Source organism: Pelobates fuscus, chromosome 13 (genome assembly GCF_036172605.1).
Source record: "Pelobates fuscus isolate aPelFus1 chromosome 13, aPelFus1.pri, whole genome shotgun sequence".
Classification (NCBI taxonomy): Eukaryota; Metazoa; Chordata; class Amphibia; order Anura; family Pelobatidae; genus Pelobates; species Pelobates fuscus.
Genome location: NC_086329.1, coordinates 77,765,623 through 77,793,500, shown reverse-complemented (window position 1 = coordinate 77,793,500; position 27,878 = coordinate 77,765,623). Strand labels below are relative to the sequence as shown.

General features: G+C 38.2%; 1 protein-coding gene across 7 annotated transcripts in view; it reads left to right on the top strand.

The window, feature by feature from the left end:
- The window catches only part of UNC79 (unc-79 homolog, NALCN channel complex subunit), a 184,100-nt gene extending 158,619 nt beyond the window's left edge, over positions 1 to 25,481 (top strand). For all 7 annotated transcript variants that reach the window (XM_063439045.1, XM_063439043.1, XM_063439042.1 and 4 more), the window contains 8 exons: positions 3,280 to 3,357; positions 6,716 to 6,805; positions 8,591 to 8,766; positions 9,510 to 9,696; positions 10,617 to 10,814; positions 11,871 to 11,948; positions 22,400 to 22,441; positions 22,836 to 25,481. In XM_063439045.1, coding sequence (XP_063295115.1) covers positions 3,280 to 3,357; positions 6,716 to 6,805; positions 8,591 to 8,766; positions 9,510 to 9,696; positions 10,617 to 10,814; positions 11,871 to 11,948; positions 22,400 to 22,441; positions 22,836 to 23,036 — 1,050 coding nt within the window. In that variant the 3' untranslated portion in view covers positions 23,037 to 25,481. The remainder of the gene's footprint in view (positions 1 to 3,279; positions 3,358 to 6,715; positions 6,806 to 8,590; positions 8,767 to 9,509; positions 9,697 to 10,616; positions 10,815 to 11,870; positions 11,949 to 22,399; positions 22,442 to 22,835) is intronic.
- Positions 25,482 to 27,878: the final 2,397 nt, after the last annotated feature.

Genomic DNA, 27,878 nt, shown 5'->3' with positions numbered 1-27,878 from the left:
TGTTACGTATTACTTTCTATTATGCTCAATAAAAGCTTTTTTACTAAAAAAAAAAAAAAAAAAAAATTATACCCACACGTAACTACGGAGTTAAAATTATGGCTAATATTTTCTGCTGCAATTCATTTTGATATAAAAGTTTAGTGGCATTTAATTTAAGCAAATTTACCTTATATACGTTTTTTAAATCTATCCTCCGTACATCAAAAGCATCAAAACAATCTGCAAATACCCTATAAGTAAATAGAAAGTCAAACAATATACTTGTAAATGCTTTAGTTTTATTTTATTCTAGCTAAAATTGCACAGTGTCGACTATAATCTTCTCTTATCTCAAACAAAATATTAGCAAATAATATTCTGTAATTTTCTTAAAGGGACAGTATAGACACTTAGACCACTTCAGCTCATTGAAGTGGTGTGGGTGCATATTCCCAAGTCCCTTAACCCTGCAAAGGTAATTATTGCAGTTTTTAAGAAACCAAAGTAGTTACCTTTGTCGGTTAACTCCACCTCTACTAGAGGGACTTCTGGGTCGTTAGGGGACTTTTGGTCACCTTACTGACGATAGACATCCTCACGCTATGCATGGGGACACCCAGCATCACCTTAAAACCCCTTAGGAAACCTACTTTGTTTTTCTGGCACTATAGTTTCCCTTTAACCTTCTAGCCTTCTCTGATCACACAGTTTGTGTTTTAAGGGAAAATGAAAATCAGCTTTTCGGTGTGGGAAACTTTGTAAATTTTTGTATTTTTCGATCTACCAGTGTCCACAGTGAGATGTGTTTCGATAATACAGAAAAATGTGTGTCAACCGTCTTTGATGAGTTCAGTTGATCTCCTTAATTTACCCCTTAAGACCGGAGGGCGTACAGTTACGCCCTATTTTTAGCGGCTCTAAACGCCACCGGACATAATTGTACGCCCTCCGTTTTTTTCTTACTTACCCGGTCGCCGGCGATCCTACGCCAGCGATCGCGGTGAGGGGGAATTCCAGGGAGCCTCCCGCGGCACGTCCTTCCTCCTGGGAGCCCCCCCCGCCACGTGAGAGAGAGGTCCTTGCGAGGACCTCACAATCACATGGCCGGGTTAGCTGGCTCAGGCATTGCCAGCAGGGGGACTGCCTGTAATGACAGGTAGTCCCCCTGTTGGCTGGAAATAAAATAAAAATAAATTAAATAAGTGTAAAAAAATATATATATATACTTAGATCATATATATATATTATATATATATGATCTAAGTATATATATATATACACATATACATACACACACATACACTGTCTAGGTGTATTTTACTATTAATATATAAGTAATTATATATATATATATTCATATCAAATTACACGTAGACTGATACTGATTAAATATATATATATATAATTATTGTTATTTATATATTTGTATATAATATTAAAAAATATATGTAAATACGTAAAAAATAAAAAATAAAATTAAAAATAAATAATTAAAAAATATATAGATGTTATTTCGTTCTAACTGTATTGTGATATCAATATATATTTATATCAAAATACACGTAGAACGAAATAATATATATATCTATATACATAAATACATACGTATATATCACTATAAATATACCTATATAAATAAAAATATTAAAAAAAAAAAAAATATATATATATATATATATATATATATATATATATACATATATTAATTCTACACATATATTTATGTAATATTTTTACATAAATAGGTATCCTAATTAATTACAATTAGTGGATCCTGCCTGACAACCCATGCCGAAAGTATAGGGAATTTAATTTGCTAGCACTATATTTAACCCTATAACTTTCCAAGACACCATAAAACCTGTACATGGGGGGTACTGTTTTACTCGGGAGACTCCGCTGAACACAAATATTAGTGTTTCAAAACAGTAAAATATATTACAACGATGATATCGCCAGTAAAAGTGACTTTTTTGCATTTTTCACGCACAAACAGCACTTACACGGACGATATTATTGCTGTGATACTTTTTACTGTTTTGAAACACAAATATTTGTGTTCAGCGAAGTCTCCCGAGTACAACAGTACCCCTCATGTACAGGTTTTATGGTGTTTTCAAAAGTTACAGCGTCAAATATAAGGCTTGTGCTTCATTTTGTTCACATTAAAATTCACCAGATTGCTTACGTTGCCTTTGTGACCCTATGGTAGCCCAAGAATAAAAAATTACCCCTATGATGGCATACCATTTGCAATAGTAGACAACCCATGGTATTGCAAATGGGGTATGTCCAGTCTTTTTTAGTAGCCACTTAGTTACAAACACTGGCCAAAATTGGCGTTTTTTGCATTTTTCCCACACAAACAAATACTAACGCTAACTTTGGCCAGTGTTTGTGACCAAATGGCTACTAAAAAGACTGGACATACCCCATTTGCAATACCTTGGGTTGTCTACTATTGCAAATGGTATGCCATTATGGGTGTAAATTTAATTCCTGGGCTTCTATACAGTCTCAAAGGCAACGTAACCAATCTGGCGAATTTCAATTTCAAATGTAACACACTATATTTGACACTGTAACTTCCCAAAACACCATAAAACCTGTACATAGGGGGTACTGTTTTACACGTGAGACTTTGCTGAATACAAATATGTGTATTTTATTGCAGTAAAAGCAAACAGTATTATGACATTGACAGTTAAAATGTCATGTAGAACTAAAAAAAACTAACAACATTTCTTATTTTCTCCCATTTTTTTCATATTAAATTATGTTCAATACCTAAATATTTGATGTTAAATGAAAGCCCTGTTTCCCCCGGAATAAACTGATATATACTAAGGGGGGGTGCATTTAATATGAAAGAGGTGAATTATGGTTGGACAGACATATAGCGCAAATGCCAGGTTTTGTTCTGTTCACAACGTGTACATTTGGCTCAGTCCTTAAGGGGTTAAACCATAGATAGCCAGTAGCTAGCTGTTGCTTATGCTGCAAACATTGATTTCTATGACAAGACTACAGGAAAAGTGCTATTCAGTTACCACAGATACATTCGAAAAATCCAGCCCATGATCTGCTATTATATGTTCATAATAAAAAGAACATGTCATTGGATACTGAGAATTTATACACCGTGTCTATATTGATCACCCAGAAGATGGTCTGTTTAGTTCAGTAACAGCAGACAGATGCCATTGTTTTAATGTCTAGAAAAAATATGTATATTTCAGATAAAGGAGCTATTTTGTGTGGATTTTTATGTGACATTAAAATGTCTTTCTCTTTCAGTTTATTTGTACAGATGTTGGGACGAAACTTGCAGAATCAACGATAATTCACAAGCAAATGATTGCTTCTCTACCGGGGGTAAGCAGTGATCTATCGGCTTAGTTCTTCGTTGGCTCCTCCATGCTTTCTCCGTGAGGATAATGCTAAATGTCTGAATTAAAGGAACACTATAGTATTAAGAATACAAACCTGTAAACCTAACGCCATAGTGCCCTTGTCTCCAATTAGTTCAGAGGGCCCACCAACTGCAATAAAAACACATTTAAAGGGTTATACTTACCTTTTTTCCAACCCCGAGACTGCCGCTGGCCGCTCTGCCTCCAACGTCACGATGCAGGAGACATCACTTTCAATAGAGGAGCATTAGAAACTGATACACATGTGCAGCCACACACATCCAAATCCTTCTCAGACGAAAGCATTGAATTCACCGTTTTGCTATAATCTGCGATTGGTCACAAGGCCAAGTTTGCGTTGTTGAGGAAATGCTTCTAGCGGCTGTCTGGAATACAGTCATTAAAGGTGCGCTTAAACCTGCTGTTCAAACTTTGCAGTTTTACATTGCAGGGCTAAAATGACAGGGCTGCTGCACCCAGACCACTTCATTGAGATGAAGTGGTCTGGGTGATGTTAGTGGTCCTTTAACTATATTAAGTCCAATGTTTGTTCACATTACAAGCTATTTTGGAATCTTGCATTTCAAATGGTGAAATATTGAAATGCTTAATAGTAAATCTTACTGGATCCAGGAGCTGAGTTAACTTTGCAACAAGATTAGTAAAAAGACAGGAACTGCCCAGATATCTTTGAAACAATTATGAGACAAATGTTATATTAAAGGGACACTATAGTCACCAAAACAACCTTAGCTTAATGAAGCAGTTTTGGCATATAGAGTATGCCCTTGATGTCTCACTGCTCAATTCTCTGCCATTTAGGAGTTACATCACTTTTGTTTCTGTTTATGTAGCCCCAGCCACATCTCTCCTCATGTGACACACAACCTGCATGAAAAAAAATGGTTTAATTTGTAATCATATGTTAACTCACTTTAGAATTTTTTATATCCTGCTCTGTAAATTGAACTTAAATCACAAACAACAGGCTCCTACAAATTCTAGCAAGTTATTAACAGAGCAGGTGTTAAGAAATTCTAGATTAAACAGACTGTGCAATAATGTAAGCATTAAACTTTACAGGTTGTGTTTATGAAAGCTGAGCACATAACATGCTGGGCGGTGTGGCTAGGGCTGCGTAAACAACGTGATTTAACTCCTAAATGGCAGATAATTGAGCAATGAGAATGCAGGGACATGATCTATACACCAAAACTAATTCATTAAGCTAAACCTTTGGTGACTATAGTGTTTCTCTAAGCACATGAAAAGTGTTTGGTTGATGAGATCACTCCTCAAAGTGAATTGAAATTACCAATATGGAACAGCAGGTGGCGCTATAGATGACTGCCCCTGCTCAGTCTCTGTGGGAACAAATAGATCCTTACTGGGCATCAATGCTGATCTGTACCTTAACAGCAGCTGTTAAGATTACTAACAGTTTAATAATTAAAAAACTGAAATTTCTCGTGTTGGCCAACAGCAAATAGAAACATCCGTATTGACCAATCACTTTTACTGTTAGTAAACTTAGTCCTTCATTTATTTAGATGGGTATTTAATTTGCCACTCATCACGTTGATTGCCACCGGGGAAATATCCCTGTGTACCAGTACAATTCAATAGACCATTATGATACAGATCGAGTTTACCCAGAACATATAAGCGTAATAGTGACAGTTCTAACAATGCAGTATATTGTTATGCTGACGAGTCAGGAAACCATTTCTTTACTGTTGGCGACAGGGTGGAATGGCCTGGGCATTTGTGACAGCACTGGCAGTGACCTTATTTCATTGCCTGTTATACTGTCAGTGGAACTGACAGGCATAGCATTTTCTAAGACAGTGGGGTGCAGTTTAGCTAAGTGAAGAATTACATTATCATAAAACAGGATAGACGCTTGAATGCTGGCCTCGGGACGACACCACCATGTGAGTGCCAGACTGCTTGGTAGCTATAATCTCTCATTAGAGGGGGACTGGGATTTTTCTCTGTTGTTAAATCAATGACAGTATTATTTTATGTGCATCGTCTATCGCTTCCTGTAGGGAACACGTGGGAGATGTGCAGTTACCTTCAATTACATGGTTAGATTCTATAACTCAGCTATATCGTTATGTAAAGGGGACTGGTCACTTTTCCAGAATTTACATAATTGAATAAAACATTGAAACTTTTGTTAACCTTTTCTTTCCGTGAGATGCTCTGTTTTCCTTTAAATTTAGATTACAAGCAAGGGCAAATATTGCAAATGAAAAGGAGAAATAAAAACAGGGTTTCATATAGCCTTTCTCTATACTAGCAGACAGGTACAAAGAACAGAGCTGATTACACTCTCACCTGTAGGATAAAGAGTTGTGTATTTATACATTTCATTTTATTTTCCACTCCTCATAAATAAAATTTGTTGAACATAATAAAACGTAAAGAGAATATTAAAAATCCTGGGAAGTGACATTTCCCCTTTAATGCATCGTATGGATTATTGTGCAAATTAGTTTCCTCCTGAGTTTGGAGCAAAGGCCATTAGACGTCAGGAATATGTTTGCATAATATTCATAGGTCACACAACCAAAAAAAAAAAAAAAATCCATAAAATAGGAGACCACGTCAAGCCATGTTTTAATCCATCTATGGTCTCTAGTTAAAAGGGCGGTATTTTATGAAGAGGATGATCTCTTATTAAGCTGCTTGTCCCATCTTGTATTGGGCACGAGACTTATTAAATCTTCTAAACAGACAGGAAAAAATGATTTCCTGTGCTCAGAGGAGACAAGTTGGTGCCATTTCCACTTAACATTTATGATTTTGACACAACCTTTCACAATAAAAAGATAAATCCAGAGTTTCTAAGAGCAGAGATAACGATTGAGATGTCTGCTCCGTTTAACCATATCTGACTATTCCCTTTATACTAGGGCACAAATCCACGGCACCTATCTATTGGTCAAACCCACAGCTCCTCGAAACTGCACATACCTCCCAACTGTCCCAATTTAGGAGGGACAGTCCCTATTTTGAACCCAAATCCCTCTGTCCTTCTTTTATCCTAATGCCTATCTTTTCTAGGAGCTCCATATTGTTGGTTGGTAGAGTTTTGCCTCCTGTATACAATAAAAAGTATGGCCATTTACTATCTATCTGTTTTTTTGTGCATAACCTTCACAGCTAACACAGTTAGGATGTTACAATAGTGTCTTATATCTTTACAAGAAGAGCTTTTTTCCTTTGTACATGTCGAAAAAATAGTTTGAAATATGGCACGTTTTGCCAGAATTGTAAACAAAATAACAGTATGTTTCTCTTTGATGATCTAGTGCGGCACGGCAGCGATGGAATGTACACGGCAATACATTGGGGACATTTTGGACTTTATTGCTGACATGCACACCCTAACCAAACTAAAGGTACGGGGACCTTCCTCACAAATCTGTATCCCAAAAGTCATCATACTTTTTCCATCTACGGTTTCAAGTTAATAAGCTTTCCATAGGATTTAATAGTGTCAGAAAAATGTTCCAAATGATTTAACCACAGAAGTCACAATTACCCTCTATGGGATTTTTTGTAGATTAATTATTTGGACAGTTTTTTTAACAGTACTGAATTATTTGGAAAGCTTATTAAATTGTGGCTTAAATGTCTCCCTTTCACTGGAGAGCCCATTATTTACTGATGGCCCATCGTGTGGAAATGATAAATACTACAAATGTGTTTATATATATCAAACATGACTGCTTCGTACTATCCTTGCATGATGAATGATTGCAAACAATCACAATTGTATTGCCTTTTGAACAGCTGTATACATGATTGATGCATTCTGCCAAAATATCATATGGATTATGTGGCTATTCCCAATATGTAGATAAAATAGCGTATATGGGCTCTATACCGGATGTGCAGCCCAATTAATTCGTTTTTTTTTGTACTTGTTGGGGGCCCCATGAGACTAGAGCTCAACCAGGTGCCATGTTGCCTGTTAGTGATGCGTTATCATATTTCTTTGGAATACAACTTTTTGTGAGTACTAAAGTACAGGTCATGACAGGTACGAACTGTTATATCTGAGAAAAGCATCGGGTTTGTGTGTTTCACAATGTACGGTATGTGAAGCCAGCTTCATTACTAATGTTGTATGCATGGAGCTTTTATGAAATGTAGAAATTAAATGAATTTGAAGGTTGTTTTTTTTTTGTTTTGTTTTTTAGACGTTTGAATTGTTGGGAATTTAAAGAGTATTTAAAATCTTCGGCCACAATACTCAAACTGAAAGCCTAGCTGACTTGGATAATTTTTCAAATTGGCTATTGTGGCTTCAGATTTGAAATTCCCTCTTAAGTCACTTTGAATTTCCAAACACTTCACACTTATAATAATAATAACCTTGTTTATGTCAAGAATGTTACTTCTAATTTCAGTTGTTTGGGGACCCTTAGCTCAGCACTTAAGCCTCAATTTAATATTTCTGGATAAACCTTTCAAATTATTTAATATTAAAAAAAAAAAAAAAAAAGTTAATATTTTAAAAATGTTTTATATATTTATATATTTTGAATTTTTTTTTTTAAAGGTTTATCCAAATTATTTAAATCACTTGAAAAAACTTTCAAAATTATTAAATCAAGGCCTTAATGAGCTTGTAAAAAAATATAGACCACCCTAAGGTGCAGGTATCCAGGAGCCAGAAAATAAAATAAAATACAATAAGATAAGTGTTAGACAGCTTTTAATTATTTTTTATTTTAGTTATTTTATCTTATTGTATTTTTTTTTATTTTCTGGCCCCTGGATACCTGTACCTTAGGGTGGTCTATATTTTTTTCTCTTATATAGGGTTAGGTGAAATCCTCCACTTCCAGTCTTGAGCTCATCTACTGTTTTTATACCCTCTCAATCTGTCGCTTTCCTCTGGTAGCCTCAGAACTGTTATCTACCTTAATGAGCTTGTATCCAATAACTACGACCTTCCGTTTATGTTTGTGACGAAAAGGCTACTAGTGCCAATACCGGGATGAATGGTCCTGCACTAGATCAGTCAATAGGTAATATTTTTAACAACCACTACCTGAAGTTGTTATGAACGAAAACTGCGAAGTGCAGTATGTGGTTGTTATTTCAAAAAATGTTTTTTAAACAGTGTTGAACCACTCACTTTGGAACACATTGTATGAATTATTTCTTCCATACAGAGTCACATGAAAACCTGCTCACAACCCTTGCACGAAGACACTTTTGGTGGACACCTTAAAGTTGGACTTGCACAGATTGCTGCAATGGAAATAACACGGGGTAACCACAGAGACAATAAGGCTGTGACAAGATACCTGCCATGGCTCTACCATCCGCCCATATCCATGCAACAAGGGTAAGAAGTTCAAGAGTTAACCTGCATGTATTTTGTACCAGATGAGTTTTAGGACATTCCATCTAATGAAATCACCCTGTTTTGCTTACATGATTAGTCACAAAAACAAGTAATGTGATGAATTGAAAACGGCTTTTTTTTATCCACAAAAGCCGACTATAAAAGAAATGCACTGGTATTTTCAACTGATGAGCCTTTATTATAAATGCCAGCCCAATATAGATAGTAGTTAGGAAATCAGACGTATTTTAAATCCCTTAAGAATCGATGATGTGGCAGGAGTGTTGTACTGCAATGTGTTTCAGCTCTTATAATTCTCTAAAAGTTAGTATGATGCTTACACATTAACAACACAGCTATACATTGCAATTTGACATCACTGGCCTATGACATTAGAACCAGATAAGCTTCGTCCCTGATTTTGTTAGTCTGCTATAAGTTCAGTATATGTTTTACAACAAAATAAATGTATGTTTGTTAACGACTTGAGCATTGCCCCCGCTGACATTGAACATGATCCTGGTTGGGAATTTATTATATTACAGTAGGTATGGCGTTATTTGTTTAAAGCATCATTTATTCCTTAATTGCAACCCGGTTCATATTACTGTTATTAATTATGTTTCAACCTATTTGCGGTACAGTTGTAAACATTACCTTAAAATTGTGACTGTGGCCTGCTGCCTCACATGTTGGGCTCTTTCGATAGTTGTACAAGTTCTCAAAAAGCATTTTTTTTACAGCCCTAAAGAATTTATTGAATGTGTTTCACATATCCGCCTCCTTTCGTGGCTACTCCTGGGGTCCCTCACTCATGGAGTTGTTTGTGTGAATTCTCCTACTCCCTGTATGCCGATTCCCCTCGATGCTGGCTCCCAGGTGGCCGATCATCTCATTATCATTCTGATGGGATTTCCAGAGCAGTCCAAGGTAATACACCTCGCTGAACAGTAAACGTGTGCATACTCGAAAGTGGAATAGTTAGTGATACCACCCTAGCACAATAATAATTCTAAAACACTACATGAGAAAATACTACATTACACTTACAAGTAACTAATCACCAGTTAGGTCCCACCCCTGCAGAGCAGTCAACTGATACATCACACCAGGAAGGTTACACCCCAACGAATACATTATACCAGGCAGCTAATAATTATCTTCACCCTAGACATCAGCCAACTAATGCACTGAATATTTGGGCTGGTCTTTTTTGTTGTAAATCATTATTTTAAGATAAGGAAGATAATACACAACAGTCAGAAAGGAGTCAGAACAAATGCTCACATGAGTGGTAATGCAGTATATGAATTTTTATATTGTAAATAAAAGGTTTAAGAGTTTTAATTATGCAATATAGGCTGGTCTGACACTTCTAAGCTAATATTTACTGAATATCTCTGTTTCGCACCACACATAGCCAACTGATTAGTTAAGTCAAGTTTCCTACATTCGTATTGTTTTTCAGCAATTACACTCTAATCAGGTTTATTCAATAAACACAGAACTGGAGAGAATTCTCAAGATTTCACATTTCACCAGTTTCTCAAGCTTTGGTATTTTTGCATCCTGGCCATTTTGTCCTACAATTTGCTACTCCCTTATCAATAATCCACAATTTCTAATTTAACAAATAAGAATATTTTTTAATTAATATGGGGAGCTGAAACCTTTGCACTGAATATTATAATAGTTGCACATTTTTTCTTGGGCCGTGTTTTAATTCTTCACACAAATTATAATTACCCATATTTAAGTGTAAATAAACCAGCTAGTAAAATGTAGACATAATTAACATAAAATAGATATTTATTGGCACCTAATGCCCTAACGCCTATTCTTTTTTACAGACCTCTGTGCTCCACATGTGTTCGCTTTTCCACGCTTTTATCTTTGCCCAGCTCTGGACTGTATACTGTGAACAGGCTGCAATAGCCCCAGCCATGCAGAACCAGAATGAATTCAGCTTCACAGCTATTCTAACAGCCTTAGAATTCTGGAGCCGAGTGACCCCCAGCATTCTCCAGCTGATGGCACATAACACACTAGTAAGTATCCTTACTGATAATTCTGACAGCACTGCGTTGCCCATAACACACTAGTAAGTATCTATATAAATTGCTATCACAAATCTGCATTCCATGCAACACATGGAAGACCTTCAGGGTTATTTACTGAAGTTATAATTCTGTCTAATTTATTCCATGTCTGGTTTGAATTCTCAATTCAGTAAATAAGCCTACCCATATTACTGTATATTAAGTCAACCCAATTCAGATTTATCGAAAAGTACCATATGGGTATGTCTTGATTTTGTGGTCAGAAAAAAAAAGGTATCAAAAGCTCATGATGTGTTTTTGGTATTTTAAAGGGACACTATAGTCACCAGAACAATGATAGCTTAATGTAGTTGTTCTGGTGAGTAGAATAGCTCCCTTCAGGCATTTTCATGTAAACACTGCCTTTTCAGAGAAAATCCAGTGTTTACATTGCCCCTAGGGACACCTCCAAGTGGCCACTCCTCAGATGGCCACTGGAGGGGCTTCCTCGCTCAGGGCTGCACAGAAAGCAGCCCTGACATTCAGCATCCCACGCTCTGCATTGATTCAATGCATCTCTATGAGGAGGTGCTGATTGGCCAAAATGGCATTTTCCCCGCCCCTTGATGATTTTAGCCAATCCAATGCTTTCCCCAACGGGGCCGTGGAGAGCTGAATACAAGGTGAATTTTAACTCATTCTGAGGGGTCTTAGGGGGGTGAAGACACCTAAATGGTGGGTTCTCACTATAGGGTCAGGAATACGTTTGTGTTCCTGACCCTATAGTGAACCTTATATAGCTTAGCAAAATACCGACTATGGTTTGTGTATGTAAAAGATCTGCTTATTCTAGAGGTGTGCCCAGCACAGAAATCCATTTGACATTCTGACCTCTGACACCTTGAATGTTAATAACAAATTTGACAGTTGTGCATGGTCCCCCATAATGACATTTAGAAGTGGAGAAGCTCACCACTTCTAGGGCATTTGCTAATAAGAGATGCTGGTCTTATTAACTCTGTTTTATATGTCACCACTTAATTATTTTAAAATTCTTCTTTCTAGATGGTTGAAATGGTTTGCCTTCACCTCATTAGTCTTATGGAGGCATTGCAGGAGTGCAATTCAACAGTTTTTGTCAAGGTAAGCCGAACAATTTTTTTCCTCACTCACTGTTTTATCAGATATGTGGCTAACACAGATTCTGTGGTAACATCCCTAAACTGTGGTACATTACAAATTAGGAGTTAAACTAAAGCAGAACAACTTGGTAGAAACAGGTTGATATCAGACTGAACAGAGGACAATAGTAGGAAAAGTGGTCTGCTCAGATCGATGTGAGCTGTTTTGTGCGGACTCCTCTATAGGAATGCAAAAAGTGGTTGGACCCCTCAATGGGGATTTAAAAGAAAAACACAGATTTCACCAGTGGATTAATACAATAAAGCAAATTCCTTTGTTAATGTATTAAAATATTGCCGTAGGCATCAGAGGAAATGGGAAAAGCCATTCTGACACGTTACATGTGTAAGCACTGGCTGTGAGTCGTTGATATGAACAGAAGAACATCTGCAAAAAGAAACTCAAACTAATTATTAAAATAGCTTCTTCTTTTTTAACCCCTTATGGACACATGACGTGTGTGACACGTCATGATTCCCTTTTATTCCAGAAGTTTGGTCCTTAAGGGGTTAAGAAATTATGTTTAACTCTAACCTGTTTTGTCCACTAAGGGTGCATAGCCATAAACTGTGTGGGTTTCTAAAAATGACGACATGTTCATTATGTTTGTGTAAGAATAAATATTAGGGGGGGGCGAGAGGGTTTGTTACTTGCATTCTATCCCAAATCCCAGTGCATATTTAAATAAAAGCGGCATATAGAATCTGCAATGACCATTAAATTGCAAGCTCACCTTCCAACATAACAGCAAAGTTCTAAACTAACAATTCGCTTTTTCAGCTAAAAGGCACAATCGGAGAGGAGCTAAAGAAAGGGTATTCTTATAAATGCCTAAAACTGGGTACAGCACTGTAGCATGACTGTAAAACAAAAGCAAATAAAACCACAAATCAATAAACTGTGTGCTCAGACTCCCATTACGCTCGGGCAGCAACAGCTATTATTTTATTCAGCAGTAGTATTTATCAGTGAGCAGGAAACGTTTTCAGTTTTGTTTATATAGAAATACTATAGTTGTTTCTGCTGACCAGGAGTAGAAGGAGTTTGAATGCTGGTTTGTTTATGAATAAAAACCTGTCAATTATGTCTATTAGTGTAAATTCATTAATCTTGTTTTTTTTAATAATTGGAAATGCGATGTGGTTTTTGTGTCCATAAATAAAAGTGCATTAATATCTTTTAATTTAAATTTAAGAATGTTAACCCTGTGTAAGAATCAGTCAGATTTACTTTATGTAGAAATTAAGATCCTTGACTCGAGTTGTGTGTTGTGAACAGAATATGTCAATCTTGTGTAAGAATGAAAAAAATGCTAGCCCTGTTTTGTAACCAAATCACGTTACTTTGTGTAAGAATGAAGACCTCTTAATCTTGTTGTTTATAAATCAAAACCTACTAATCTCAAAGCATTATGTTAGTGCCAGCAGACAAATCTAAATTTAATCCTGCTGGAACACAGACATGTTAATCTTGTTGTCCGAGTATGGAGACACATCGGCCTTGTAGTTTAAGAAGAAGGTCAGTGTTTGAGAGAAAGGACGAAGGTTAACGTACCTAGATCTGTATGATGTAACAGTACAGTTAATAGAATTATGCTGAAAGCTTTTTGTATTCCTTGAAATGATCCATAGGAAGTCAGTCAGCATTTGTAGCACAGAATATAATGGTCGTCATCAGATACTGCCAATAATGATTATCTGGGAGTCCATAGATTTCAAAGTGTAATTGCAGATCTTGATAATGTTAAACTGACATAATTGAATTTCTATTCTGGATCTGAAATCTAATGGCCTTTGGATAATTAAGCAGAAGATATCTTCCTATTATGTGTGCTGACTCCACGTGATCCAAATTACCATGGAAAACCAGATTTAGCTGATGTCTCTATGCCACTATGATGCATCTTCTAGATAAGCATAGATTGTCGAGACTAGGGCACTTCGATTATAACTCCTTTCATGCCCATCCATCTCTCACAGCCCCAGCTATTCTGTCTTGCCCTTCTACCTTAAGGTTTGATTTATTGACACACAATTATACTTGTTTTTAAAGCTCACAATTCTCACCCTCCTCTATAAATTATATAGTATACTGGAGCTGACTGAGAGTTGTAATTAAGTCTGGACAAAATTATGTGCCAACTTTATAAGACTGCCCACTCTTGCCCATTCTCTTTATTCTTACTCGCGAGCCTCTTCTGTACGTGGTATGCTCACATCCCGATATCAGAGGTTTTGACCATACTCCCCAATGTATACTCCCTTACACAAGACTGCCCACTCTCGCCCATTCTCTTTATTCTTACTTGCGAGCCTCTTCTGTCCGTGGTATGCTCACATCCCGATATCAGAGGTTTTGACCATACTCCCCAATGTATACTCCCTTACACAAGGCTGCCCACTCTCGCACATTCTCTTCATTCTTACTCGCGAGCCTCTTCTGTCCGTGGTATGCTCACATCTGTCCGTGGTATGCTCAGTCAGAGGTTTTGACCATACTCCCCAATGTATTTAATGTCTGCATATTTAGACAATATGCTTTTTTATATTACAAATTCCTGGGTGTCATTCCTCCTTTCTTATAGAGGTTTGTCCTATCTTCAACTGAACATGCAGAAGTCCAAAGTTCTCAATGTCATTGTCCACAGAACACTAGCTAAAGGAACAATTTCCCTTCCGGTAGTGTTTGGACCAAATCCTTGGGCATATTGCTATCAGCAGACTTCTCTGTGACACCACTACTTTACTACTGTCCCCTCCCCCTTTGTGGAAAACCTTTGATCTCGGTCCTTTCCCACCACCTTGGTTGGGAAGGATCAATACTGTTAAATTAATTTGTTCTCCCTGGAGCTCTGTCTTCTCTAGACCATTGTAATGCACACTCCCAAATATGTTTTGCCTTCTTCAACACTGCTCTTCATCAGGAGAGGTCAGGGTCCTAGAAAAAAAAAATACAATTACCAAAAGCACGTGGGGGCATGGTCGTGCCTTCTTTCCAGAAAACCTATCAAGCCACCTACCTCCTGTGACTTTCGGAATGGCATTATATCTCTGAGCCAAGGTCTTGAGTCTCCAAGCCCTTATGGCCCCCTGCATCTGCAATATACCTAGACAGAAACTCTTCTCAAACCCTTCTTAAGTAAGTATCAGAATGTGCTGCGGGTTAAATTAACCCCATTCTTGAATAATTCTGACTTCCCATGGGGCTAGAGAGCAAGAGGTTGGCTTAGGTTTCTTGGGGGTGATTCCCATTCACACATACCAATTACTCTCTGGGGGTGTATTGAAACCTTTGGATTCTTTCCTGAAAGGACGACAGCCAAATTTTCAGGAACGATTTCACTACTTGCAGCATTGTAATTTTTTCTCCTTCTCGGCGGTTCATCTTTCAGAATGGGATCTTACAACGTTTGAGCAGTATTGTATGGCGGATACTTACCTGCCACGTGTTTGATTGGTTATCTATCAGTTTTTATTTTGCTAGGGTAGGATTAACTTGCCCCTAGATTTGTTGTATACTGGGAAAGAATTTTGGAAACCACTTTCTCTGATGATCAGTGGAGAAAGATCAAGATTTTAGCGCATCATATTTCCATCTTCTTCCATTTTTAGGAGGTGAATTACAAAATCTTGTTATTCTAGTATTGTATCCCCACTTACCTTAGCTCAGTCTTCCATGGTCAGTTCAATCTCTTTTGGCAGTACTCGGGTTACGTGGACTTGTTACTCCACTGTTGGTAGTCATGCCCCAATAGATTACAAAAAAACAATAGAAGGGGTAGCATCATAGAGAAGGTATCCACTAGGGTACAATAAAAAGCAGCTTAAAATAGTATTTTATATATATATATATATATATATATATATATATATATATATATATATATATATTTGTACACAAAATGTACAAATAATAGAGTCCAAAAGTCAAATAGGACCAAAAAAGATTTCCAATGTAGATGCAAATAGACACGTGCCAGAGGTGATATCCGGAGGCTATTTGCAGGGTTCCTCTATGGGGGGGTCAGAGAGGGTCAGCAGCGAATCCATATGTGAAAAAAGAAAGGAAATGATGGTGCAGTATATACTGGCAGGGAGTTTAATCATTTTATGGAGCTTAAAGTAGCTCCAGTATGGATGGCATGCAGTGGTGCAATACCCACTTAAAGGATACGTGAATATAGCGCCTCAATCGTATGTGGACCATAAAATATAAAAAGAGACAACAAATAGTGTTCACAGTATAAAACTCCAGGAATATAGATGGCAGATATTGTACTCACTTATTCCAGAGCAGACAAACTGCTCTATGGATAGGGCGTGGGTAGAATAATCCCCACCAAAGATATATCTTGAAAATGATGTTCACTGGAGATAAAAATCAGGTGCCAGGCAGTGTAGGATACAAATAATAAAGTAGCAAAAATAAAATGTAGAACAAAAATAGAGTAAAATGGCACAGAAAGTAACCAAAATACCTTTATTTATACAATATAAAATAATATCCATACTAACCACTCTTACTATGGAAAAATAGAAGAAATCATCCACAAACACCTCTTGACTGCCGTGAGGAGTTTGTTTAAGCTCTGCTGGCGATAGCGTCTCACGCTGGAGATCTCCAACTGGTTTTAGGGAGGTGAGGAAATCGATTCCGTGGAAGTTCATATGGCAGATCTCATTTAGTCCCAGGAGAAGTATGTTGCAACTTTATCACCCTGTATTGCTTTCATAACTGAGCACCCAGTTACATCAGATAATCCCACTTAAGTATTATGGGTTACTAGTTTAAACACAGCCCACCACACCAACTATTTTTCCCTCTTCATTTTTTTCCCTCTCTTTCTATTCTCATTCTTCCCTTTTCCACATTATTTATTTGTATTAGCACCTGGAACTCAAATTGGGCATATGCCCGCCTATTTAGTACCTATGGAAGCCCATGCTTTTCCTCACCTGGTACATTGTCCTCAGTTTTTTGCGGGTGTATCCTATCCGGTCAATTTTACAACCACCAGAATTCTACTGTCAGAGAAATTTCTTTTTTCTCTTTACTTATGTCTGTAATTCTCACTATCAATATATTTTTAGATATTGAAAACTGTAGCAGAGCTGCAATCCTGAGACCGAATATCTCCGCTGGAATCCTCTCGTGCCGAAACAAAGTGTTGTTCAGTGATTATAGCCCATTCCCCAAGTAACTGGATGACACTCAGTTCTGGGAGTCAACTGAGGTTTATTGCGCCACAACTGGCTTTTTATGCACAGACCCCTAGCATGGGGTCTCCATTGGAAATAGTGCAAACCCCTTCCAGGCGTCCCTGTGTCTGTGAGATAATTGAGTCAAAAGAAGGTGTGACGAAGTGCCCTTCGCCACTTTGTCCTGAAGAGTCTTGCTTGCCTGCCTCCTCCCCTGCGACTATGGCCCCGGGGAGATTGTACCCTCTTAAATCAGCATTTGGGCTTATGGACTTTTTATTGGACTGTGTATGGCCCTTTAAGAACCGTCGGTAGGCACATTGTGACTTTGGAGAACAATGCCCCTTTAAGACTATGGCCCCTGGAAGATATTGCCTGTTAAAGACTATTTTAGCAGATTGGATTTTAAAAGACTCTTGCTGCCCCTTTAAATTGTATTGGAGCAGTTCTGCAGCTTTAAATTGTCACTTCGGATGCAGCCGAAGTAGTCAAAGTGGCCGCCATCTTTGTTCATTCGAACGAGGTCAGCGGTATGTGTAGCCAAATCCATGGAACTGAAATCGGCTACAAATTTCAACGAACACCGCTGACCCTTACCTTCTCCTGCACCGAGTTTTCAGCCACAGAGACTACCGTATATACTCGAGTATAAGCCGAGTTTTTTAGCACATTTTTTGTGCTAAAAAACCCCAACTCGGCTTATACTCGAGTCAGAGTCTGTATTATGGCAATTTGCATTGCCATAATACAGACTGGGGGAGAGGGGGCTGGCAGAGCTGTAACTTACCTCTCCTGCAGCTCCTGTCAGCTCTCTCCTCCTCCGCGCCGTCCGTTCAGCACCTCGGTCAGCTCCCAGTGTAAGTCTCGCGAGAGCCGCGGCTCTCGCGAGACTTACACTGGGAGCTGACAGAGGGAGCTGCACGGACGGCGCGGAGGAGGAGAGAGCTGAAAGGAGCTGCAGGAAAGGTAAGTTACAGCTCTGCCAGCCCCCTCTCCCCCCCACTGAACTGCCAATGCTGGACCACCAGGGAAGGAGCCCCCCTCCCTGCTATGTATCAAGCAGGGAGGGGGGACGAAAAAAAATATAATTAATAATAATAATTAAATAATACTAAAATAATAATAATTAAATTAAATTAAAAAAATAATAAATAATAATACTAAAATAATAATAATAAAATTAAATAAAAAAAATAATAAATAATAATAATAAAAAAAATTAAAATAATAAAAAAAAATTAAAAAAACATTGCCCACCCCCCAAGGCTCTGCAACACACACACACACACACACACACACACTGCATTCATACACACACACACTGCACTCATACACACACACTGCACTCATACACACACACTGCATTCATACACACACACACTGCATTCATACACACACACACTGCACTCATACACACACACACTGCACTCATACACACACACACTGCACTCATACGCACACTGCACTCATACGCACACTGCACTCATACGCACACTGCACTCATACGCACACTGCACTCATACACACACACACTGCACTCATACACACACACTGCACTCATACACACACACTGCACTCATACACACACACTGCACTCATACACACACACTGCACTCATACACACACACACTGCACTCATACATACACACGCACACTGCACTCATACATACACACACACTGCACTCATACACACACACTGCATTCATTATACACACACTGTAAATAAATATTCAATTAATATATTTTTTTTAGGATCTAATTTTATTTAGAAATTTACCAGTAGCTGCTGCATTTCTCACCCTAGTCTTATACTCGAGTCAATAAGTTTTCCCAGTTTTTTGGGGTAAAATTAGGGGCCTCGGCTTATATTCGGGTCGGCTTATACTCGAGTATATACGGTAAGTCCCGTTCGAAGATTCGAACGCACGTTCGAATGGGACTTAGTCATTTTTTCAGTGTGAAATTGACCGACCGCACAGCCCAAATCTATGGAACTGTTTTGGGCAGATCCCAAAGGACTTCCGACTAACTTTTGAACTAATGGAAGGATTTGCATGATTTTTGAGTATGTTCATATTTCAAGTATGCTGATTAATAATATGTTTTTATGAAGATTGGATGTGTGGTTTTAAAGTTATAGTACATGTATAAAAACTGTATTTTTCCTGCTTGTGATAATTATGTTAACCCATTGTGTACCATAATTATATCACAGGCAGGGGGGAGGATTTTGTGTATAATTGCTGGGAGTGTTTTCTGTAATGTACGTGTGTTATTGGTTGTTCTGTAAAACCCTGTGGGTGGTCCTATGTAGGGAACACCTGCATAAAAGAAGGCCCTTTTGGTGCCAAGTGAAAGAGATCTTCTTGACCCTTAATGCGTAGCCTTGTCTCGTTATTTGAGGGAGCTGCTATATCACACTGAGGATTGCTATGCTCTGCATACTCCATTGAGCTTTAATCACTTAGCTCTTTTAAGAGCTTGTTCCTGATACGCTCTCCTGGAGAAGAGGTCTTCCCCACACGGTCATGGAGGACAGAAGCTGATCCAGGGTGGACAGAAGACGGCGAGACTCTAGTTAAGCTACGGCGGTTGTGGAGTCTGCGGTGGTTGTGCTGTCCGGTGCGGTGCATGTGGTCCTCGGCGCAAGCTAGGAAGCGTTCATTAACGGAAGGTTCCGTTACAGAAGGCTAACTCAATTATCTCTCCGTTACAGGAACTAATACAAAAACATACAAAATACCCCAAAAACATACCAAAATATTACAGGAACCCCATCTTACATCTTTGAATAGCCCGGATCAGAGCGCCCAAGTTGTCCAAATAGCACTCAGATCTGTTTGGTAGAACAAAATCGCCATTCAGGTAAAGTTTTCACCGGCCGGCCACGAGGCGATACCCAGAATAGTTCCACAAGAAAAGGGTTGGGGCCAGTCTATTCTCGGGGGTTCCTGCACAAACACTGGTGAACGCTCCCACTGGCTTTTAACCCCTTAAGGACCAAACTTCTGGAATAAAATGGAATCATGACGTGTCACACACGTCATGTGTCCTTAAGGGGTTAAAAAATTTTTTTTTATGTTTTATTGGTTTTGTACACAAGGTATACAACGTGTCGTTCAACTGAGATTGGTATAAACAAAATTAACAATATACTGGTTATCCCTAGACACACCAGCGGGGTTACAACCAGCAGGGACCCAGGCGCAGTAAAGTGATCCTCTACTATTTCAGTACGTTTAACTAATATAGCATGTATAACACTATTGTTCAACCTCTTTCACCCAAAAAATGTATGCATATCCAACTTGCCACATTACTGGTATCAAATGTCTATGAAAAGCGAGCCTGTCAATGCTGTTGTGGCGACACAGGCATTGTTGTAACCATCTGCATACCAAAAATAAAGAATTACAAAAGAAAACAATATACTGGTTATGGGTAGTAAAGTGCAAACAAGGAGTGTCAATTTGTGCGCCTCAAAGAGAGTGAAAACATTGTATGTGGTGTTACTGGTGTTGCAACACTCAGTGGCATGAAATTGGAGTTTTGCAGTAAAACTCTTTACATTTCTATAATTAAATAGAAAAAATTGTACTCCGTAAGAGTAACACTTGGAGAAGGAGCTAAACGTGTGACTTTAGTGAGTAACAGTCTTGTAAGTGTTTACCGCCTACGCAGGATTATTGGAGATCCTAAGGATCTTTCCCATGTACAGTTCCCTGCATGACTGAAAACTGCTCTCTCCATGGTTATCAACCTCCTTTGGTGTCGGTTCTGTATCTTCTGCCTCCCCTTGTGAGCCAGCACTAGGGTGCGAAGAAATGACAATCATCGCTCGAGGTAAATGATAAAGATTCATCCCCGCGAAGTACTACCAGTGATCCTCCCGGACTCCAGCGGTATTTGATGGATTGGTTGCGCAGCATTTTGGCAACTGGAGCCAGTCTTCTCTTTTCGTTGAGGACTGGGAATGGTAGGTCGCTGTAAAATGAGATGGAGTGCCCCTCAAAGGTCATTGTGCCCATCTCTAGAAAGGTTCAGTATTGCGGTATTGCTGGAGATTAGCCTTCCAGACCTTCCGCAGGTCACAGAGCAGCCTCTTGATATCTCCCTTTGTGGAGATTGAAGAGTCATCATCTGACTCTGATGATAAGTATACTCTGCCTAGGTAAGGAGAGGTAGGGAATTCCCTTTCTTCACCGGAGTCCTCCGAGATCTCCGGGCTATATCGGGTACCATCTAAAGTGGTAATTGCGGCGTGGGTCTCTCGAAATCCTGAAATCAGGCAGATTAGTTGTCTCTGGTTGCGCCCCATAGTATCCTCTTTGGGGAGGTTATGGTTAGGTTTCAAAGAAATTATTTTTTTCAGCTCAAATATGCCTATGTTTGTGAGTCCTTCTTAGAGTCCCACAGAGATGCGTCTCGTTAGTTGCTTGGTCGGCCACGTACCCTGGCTTTTAGGGAGCAAATGCTCCCCCTGTTTGGTAGTTCCTATATCCCGAACATGGTTCTCCTAACTTTTCTGTGAGAGGAACGAGCAGTGGCACAAGTTTCTCCAGAGTTCGCGGGCTCGTGTAGCCGTTCCAGAGTTCCAGACACTCGACGACCATGCGTTCAGATGACAAAATGGCCGCCATTCACTAGAGCACCCAGGGAAAGCACTTGACTTAATTGTTCCTTTGAGGTTAATGAGCCAGGGGTGGTTGGTGTTCGAAGGGTATAAAAGAGAGGACCACACAGGCTCTATTCAGTCCATGAACAAGCGGGGTGCGGATCAATTCGGGAAATATGGGGATAGGTACGGGCAACCAAAGGGAATAATACAGAGTCCGCCACAAAAACTGCTAAATAAAGCTTAAAAAAAAGAATTACACTGCCAGATTGTAAAATATGATTAGATTTGGTCTAGGGAAGAGGCCTGACAATGTAACATTTATTTAACATTTCAGTCAACTATAAAATACCCCAAAAACCATAGCCCAATTAATAACTTGATTGAAAGTCTTAGTATTAGTAAGCAAAACATTTAAACGTGTAGTGAACTGTAATGTATTTTGGTAACTACCAACGCTCTAGTTTTGTGATTATTGATCAAACTATAATAAATATACTAATAAGGTACATTAAAATGGTATTGCTCCACCAAAACCCTAGAATTTATTCTGCAAAAAAGATCACATTCTGACACTGAATATGTGTGTTTTATTATAGCTAATACCAATGTGGCTACCAATGATCCAGTCCAATTTAAAGGTGAGTGTTTGTGCATGTTTTGGGAATTCTTTGATTTTTTTTTTCCATTTGGATATTTTGCAATGCCCATCTTTTATGCTGCTACAATTGTCCTGCAAACTCCCTTTGTTAGGTCACTGATTGACAGTAGCAATTTTAAACCTCGGACAAAACATCACAAAGCATTTGGTTATCACCTGGATGTCCTTTCTGAGTATTAGCAATACTGTCTGCCTCCTAAAATTACATACCTGCCCCTGACTTTATGTACCACCGAACCATGTGACTTGTAATGTACTTTTCTTGCATTTGGAGTGCCAATGTTGGCCATCAGTGCCATTTGTCCTTGTCCTTATTACATATATATTACTTTAATTCTTTTCCTAACATATAGTATTTTTTAACATTTCTACAGCATTTATCAGCGGGCCTACAGCTGCGTCTCCAAGCAATTCAGAATAACGCCAACCAACAGAATCTGCGAATGCTACAGGGCTCGGCGCAGATGACCCACAATTCTGCAGTTCTACGTAAATGGCTCCAGTGCACCCAGTTCAAGATGGCTCAAGTAGAGATCCAGTCTTCTGAGGCTGCCTCCCAATTTTACCCTTTGTAGCTCTGAAAATACGAGCTGAAACCAGCAGCACTGGTAACGCAATCACAGAACACAGATGGACAGCGTTTGACAGATGGAGTGCATTAGATATGGGCCATCTAATGCCCATATCCAGAGTTTAGACCTCATTCTGTGGTTGTAGGAGAGACTGGAGTTGTATTTTCATGATGTGGTTCATGCAGGGCTCATGTTCTGAAGAATGCAATGAGATTTGTAAAACCCTTTGTCCTCTCAGGATAATGGTACAAAGAGAGCCCCTTTATGTTATTGGACTCCTACACATGCTATACCTATATATGTTGGGTGAGCAATGTGTGAAAGCAGAATATAAAAGGCAGGCATGGCAGTAACTTTAAGAAAATTGTATTAGAGGACAAATGAATACCAAAGAAACCAGCGTTAACATCTAAATTCTATACATTATCCCACAATGCACTACATACAGAGGTTCTATATGTAAATGTTAAAGCCACAGTGAATCTCTTTTTGCTAATTGTGCGTTTCCATAACATCTCTTTTGATAATACAACTACATGGGTTTTCCTCTAAGTATGTTGCAACCCTAGAGAATTTATTTATATTTATATAGTGCAGTCCCAGTTCATCTGGGATTAAGAGCATTCGTAGATGTCTTGTAACCCAAACAGTGCAATCCTAGGAGATGTCTTGTGGCCCAAACAGTGCAATCCTAGGAGAGATGTCTTGGCCAGAACATTGCAATTTTAGCAGATATTTTCTCTCCAGAACAGTGCAATTATAGCAGATATCATCTTGTCAGAACAATGCAAACCTAGGAGTCGACCTCCAGTCAGAATGGTCCAATCCTAGAAGTTATCTTCTGGTCAAAACAGTGCAATCCTAGGCAGTACTTCAGGCCTGAGTGGAAATAACACAGGAGTGAATCATGCACTCCTAAGATATATTTTCTGTGAATATTGCTATCAAAGGAGCCAATTTTCAGAATCATTCAGTATTTGGAGATATCTTTTTTGAGAATAATGTGATCCCGACAGTATCTTCAGGTAAAGCATAAGGCAATCTTATGAGATTTCTTTGCAGGAGATATTTTCTAGGAATAACGCATTTCTAGGCGATATGGGAGTCAACAACATTTCTGTGTTAATGCACAGATATACAAGCCTAAATGATATAGAGATATGCATGAATATGCCAGAATAATCCAACCAGCATCTAATCGTAGTTTTCATTTATGGCCAGTGACCCACCATGCATTTCAGAAGAAAGGAAAATATTGAGATGTCAAATAGTGTACCATCAATTTTGGCTAGGATTTTATGTTTAATCCAGATTACAATCTCCTATATCAAGCCCGAGCACTCCAAACTGATTGCTGCTAAATAGATTACAACATTGTAGTCATTCCTTCTGGAAACTGTGCCAAATTAAATGTGTTGCTAAATGTTTTGCACCATTGCACAGTGACAGCTCTCTCAGGCTAGATCCTTCTAGGTAAGACATATATTCCTGTTTTATAAATAGAAATATACAGGGCCAAATGCACACAGCTCTAGAAATTTATGTAAGAGTTATATACAGTATTTAAATATATTTATGTAGAGGAAAAGGAGCTAGATCACTATTTCTAAATACGTTTAAAAAGAATAATACATGATTTATATACAGAGTAAGTATATCCTGCATTAACTAAAGATGTTTATAGAATAATTTTAGATGGATTTGTCTTTCTGAATCAAGTTGGTAAACTATTGCCCAACTAGTGGAGGGCAATGGGATTTGCAGCCCAGTAGCAAACAAAGGTTTTAACTTTGGGTATTGGGAATAATAGTAGATGAACCCAATTCCTATCTTCACACTTCATAGGATGAAAAATATAAGATTGCATGCTGTTTAGAGCAGGCATCAGAAAAACAGATCATGCATATTGGTTTTCATTCACTAGCCTCTTCTAAAGATGTTAGTAGGGGTCCATCCCCTTATGATGATTAGAACCTTACTGAAAAATGTACAATTGGCTGTACTAATGGAGGCAATTTACTGGGATTATCCTATTCTACAGTCTTAGAAAACATCTTTTAAATAACAGAATGTCACGTTTTACTGGAGAGACGTCTTACCAACCCGTAAACTTAGAACTATATCGGGGTGACTCACCAACTGATGCTTTCCTAAACGTCATATTATTTAATATTGCCGAGGGTTTGGAAGTTAGTCACTGGGTGCAAAGCCAGCCCTACACAGCTACAAAAAATAAGGATGCTTCTCATACAGTGTTTATAGTCACTGACAACAGCATTATGGTATTACATAATTTTTGTAAAATACATTTTTTTTTTTTTTTTTTTTTTTTTATCTCCGTAGCCTTTGGTTTGGGCTCTGTGAGCTGAAGGTCACTGTGTGGCACTCTCTTGTACCCAATTACAAATGGATGTGTTGTATATCAAGGATGGTACCTTGCTGGCCTGCTGTGTATATTGGGTTTACAAACATTTTGACCAGGTGACACCACCCACTAGGTATCACCGCAGGTTGTTTGCTGTATGGAGTGCAATAAAATGTTTCTTAAACAGCAGTATACTATATTTTATTGTTTATTTGTTTTCTGCAAGGGCCTGAGATAGCAAAGAGCATAATAAAAGTGCACTTAGAATTTATGTAGGTAAATTGTGCTTTTTATTGTCTTAATGCTCATATGTGATTATTTCTAATGCTACCTCCTTCCTGCCATTATTATCGTTTTGTATAATTGTAGTTACAGCTGTTCTCCTTGCATTGCTATTGTCACTTTTGTTCTCTTGTGAGGTCCTTGAACTGTATATTTACATTGATCTGACTTTATGCACATTGTCCTGGTTGCCAAGAGGTTAATACTTAATAATTGAATCTGTGAATGCGCGATATTATAACAGAAAAAAATGGCTCCATACCAAAATTGGTTTCGATCTATACAACATGTTGCTTGTATCAACCTCTTTTTACCCTAATAGTAGCTTACTAAAAAGAAAAATGACTTCACTTCACTACCAAACCGTTTAAAATGTATTTGAAAACATGGGATACATAACTAGCATATAAACGCATGATAAAATATCAGTTTTGTGTATAAAGTACTGTTCAAACTAAAAAAAAGTTACTTTATGCAAATCTTTTATATAAATATGGGCAAATGAAAAGCTTTGACAGCATATAGTATCTCTTGTCTTACAATTCTTCACATAGGATCTGAAATGTTGCTATAATAGCAAAAATAATAATAATAATACAGTAGGTGTGACAGAAATAAATAAATACCAATAACCAAATACCTTGCGTATAGGTATTTATAAAGACCCCAAAGGCATTACTACCAGTGCAGCCTACTAAAAATGACAACAGAATGTAAAAACAATGTCTGCATTTCAGCATAATACATGAGTTGCGTTAAATTATATATTTCTAAAATAAAGGTATTTAAGATGTTTTATAGACATCTCTACAATGCTAATGTAATGTTGAGGTATATGAGATAATGCATGCATTTGCCCACACCCCTCCATCCGACTGTAGATATATTATGATCTTTGAAACGTTCTTTATGGTTTGGAAGTATTGGGGAGGCTGTCATTTTCAGTACATTTGCAGACATTAAATGGGTGGAATAAATTCCTGGCAGAGAAATGTTTTCCCTACAACCTGGTAATTATTCCTGTTTATAATAATAAAAAAAATGCACAATAATGCACAATACTGGACTGCAGTATAGTATATAGATATATAGGCATTGGTGTGCAGAATTTCTATTATGATGATGATTATAAAAGCTCCTCTTAAAAGAGATGTCTGATCACCTATATCAAAATAGATATAATCTGCATAGATGGAGAGTAGTCCCACTACTCTCTATGGAGCCTAATCTTTTGTGCTGGCTGTTAAGAGTACCTTCAACAGGAAAACCCAGCATGCAGCTATAAATCTGTCCTTACACTATATATCCCATGATGCAATGCCATCTATCCAAATGGTTTGGAGTTTAAGTTGGACAACATCTCCCATAATGCTTTGCCAGCAGAGGGGTTGCCTACCTCTGTTTTATTGTAACAACATCGTAGGTCATCAAGATCAAAACACAGATGGCCGCTGACCTCTCCAACAAATGTGGAGACTTGTCCCGTCTTAAAGACAGTTGACCCCACAAGCGTTCTTTGTTGTCATTCCCGGTTCCGAGTATTAAGCACATTCAAAATGCAAATTCACTTGTTCTTAAAAAAAATGAAAAAAGTAAAAAAAAAGATTTTGTAAATGATGCAGAAGTTGTCAGTGTGTCCAAAGACAGAATCAACACAACCTCTTACATCTAGCTTTTCAAATTTTTCATTTTATTGCAACTGTTATATAAAGCGATTTTATTGAAAAATCAAATAAATGCATATTATTTATTAGAGATTGTCTATGTGTGTTACTACTTCTGCACTTTGGTTTATATGCTATAATATAGTGGTTCCCAAACCAGTACTCAAGGCAACCCTACCAGTCTACGATTCAGGGATTACCCAGTTGTGTCTAAGGTGTTTTTGGTTTTTTTCTAAAACACTTTAGACACAACTGGGTAATCCTTAAATCCCAGACAGGTAGGGGTGCCTTGTGGACCCAACCCCTGGTCACTTAAGGGGGTACCCAAGCTGGCAACTCTTACATGGTAGCACTGTTGACTTGGAGGGAGACAGACATAGGAGTAACAACACTTGAGGGAGGAAAGACCAGAATTTCAGTTTTGGTCAAGTTTAGTTTAAGGAAGTGGGCAGCCATCCAGTTAGAAACAGCAGAGAGGCAGTCAGATACACTAGTCAAGAGGGACGGGGAGAGATCAGGAGAGGACAGGTAGAT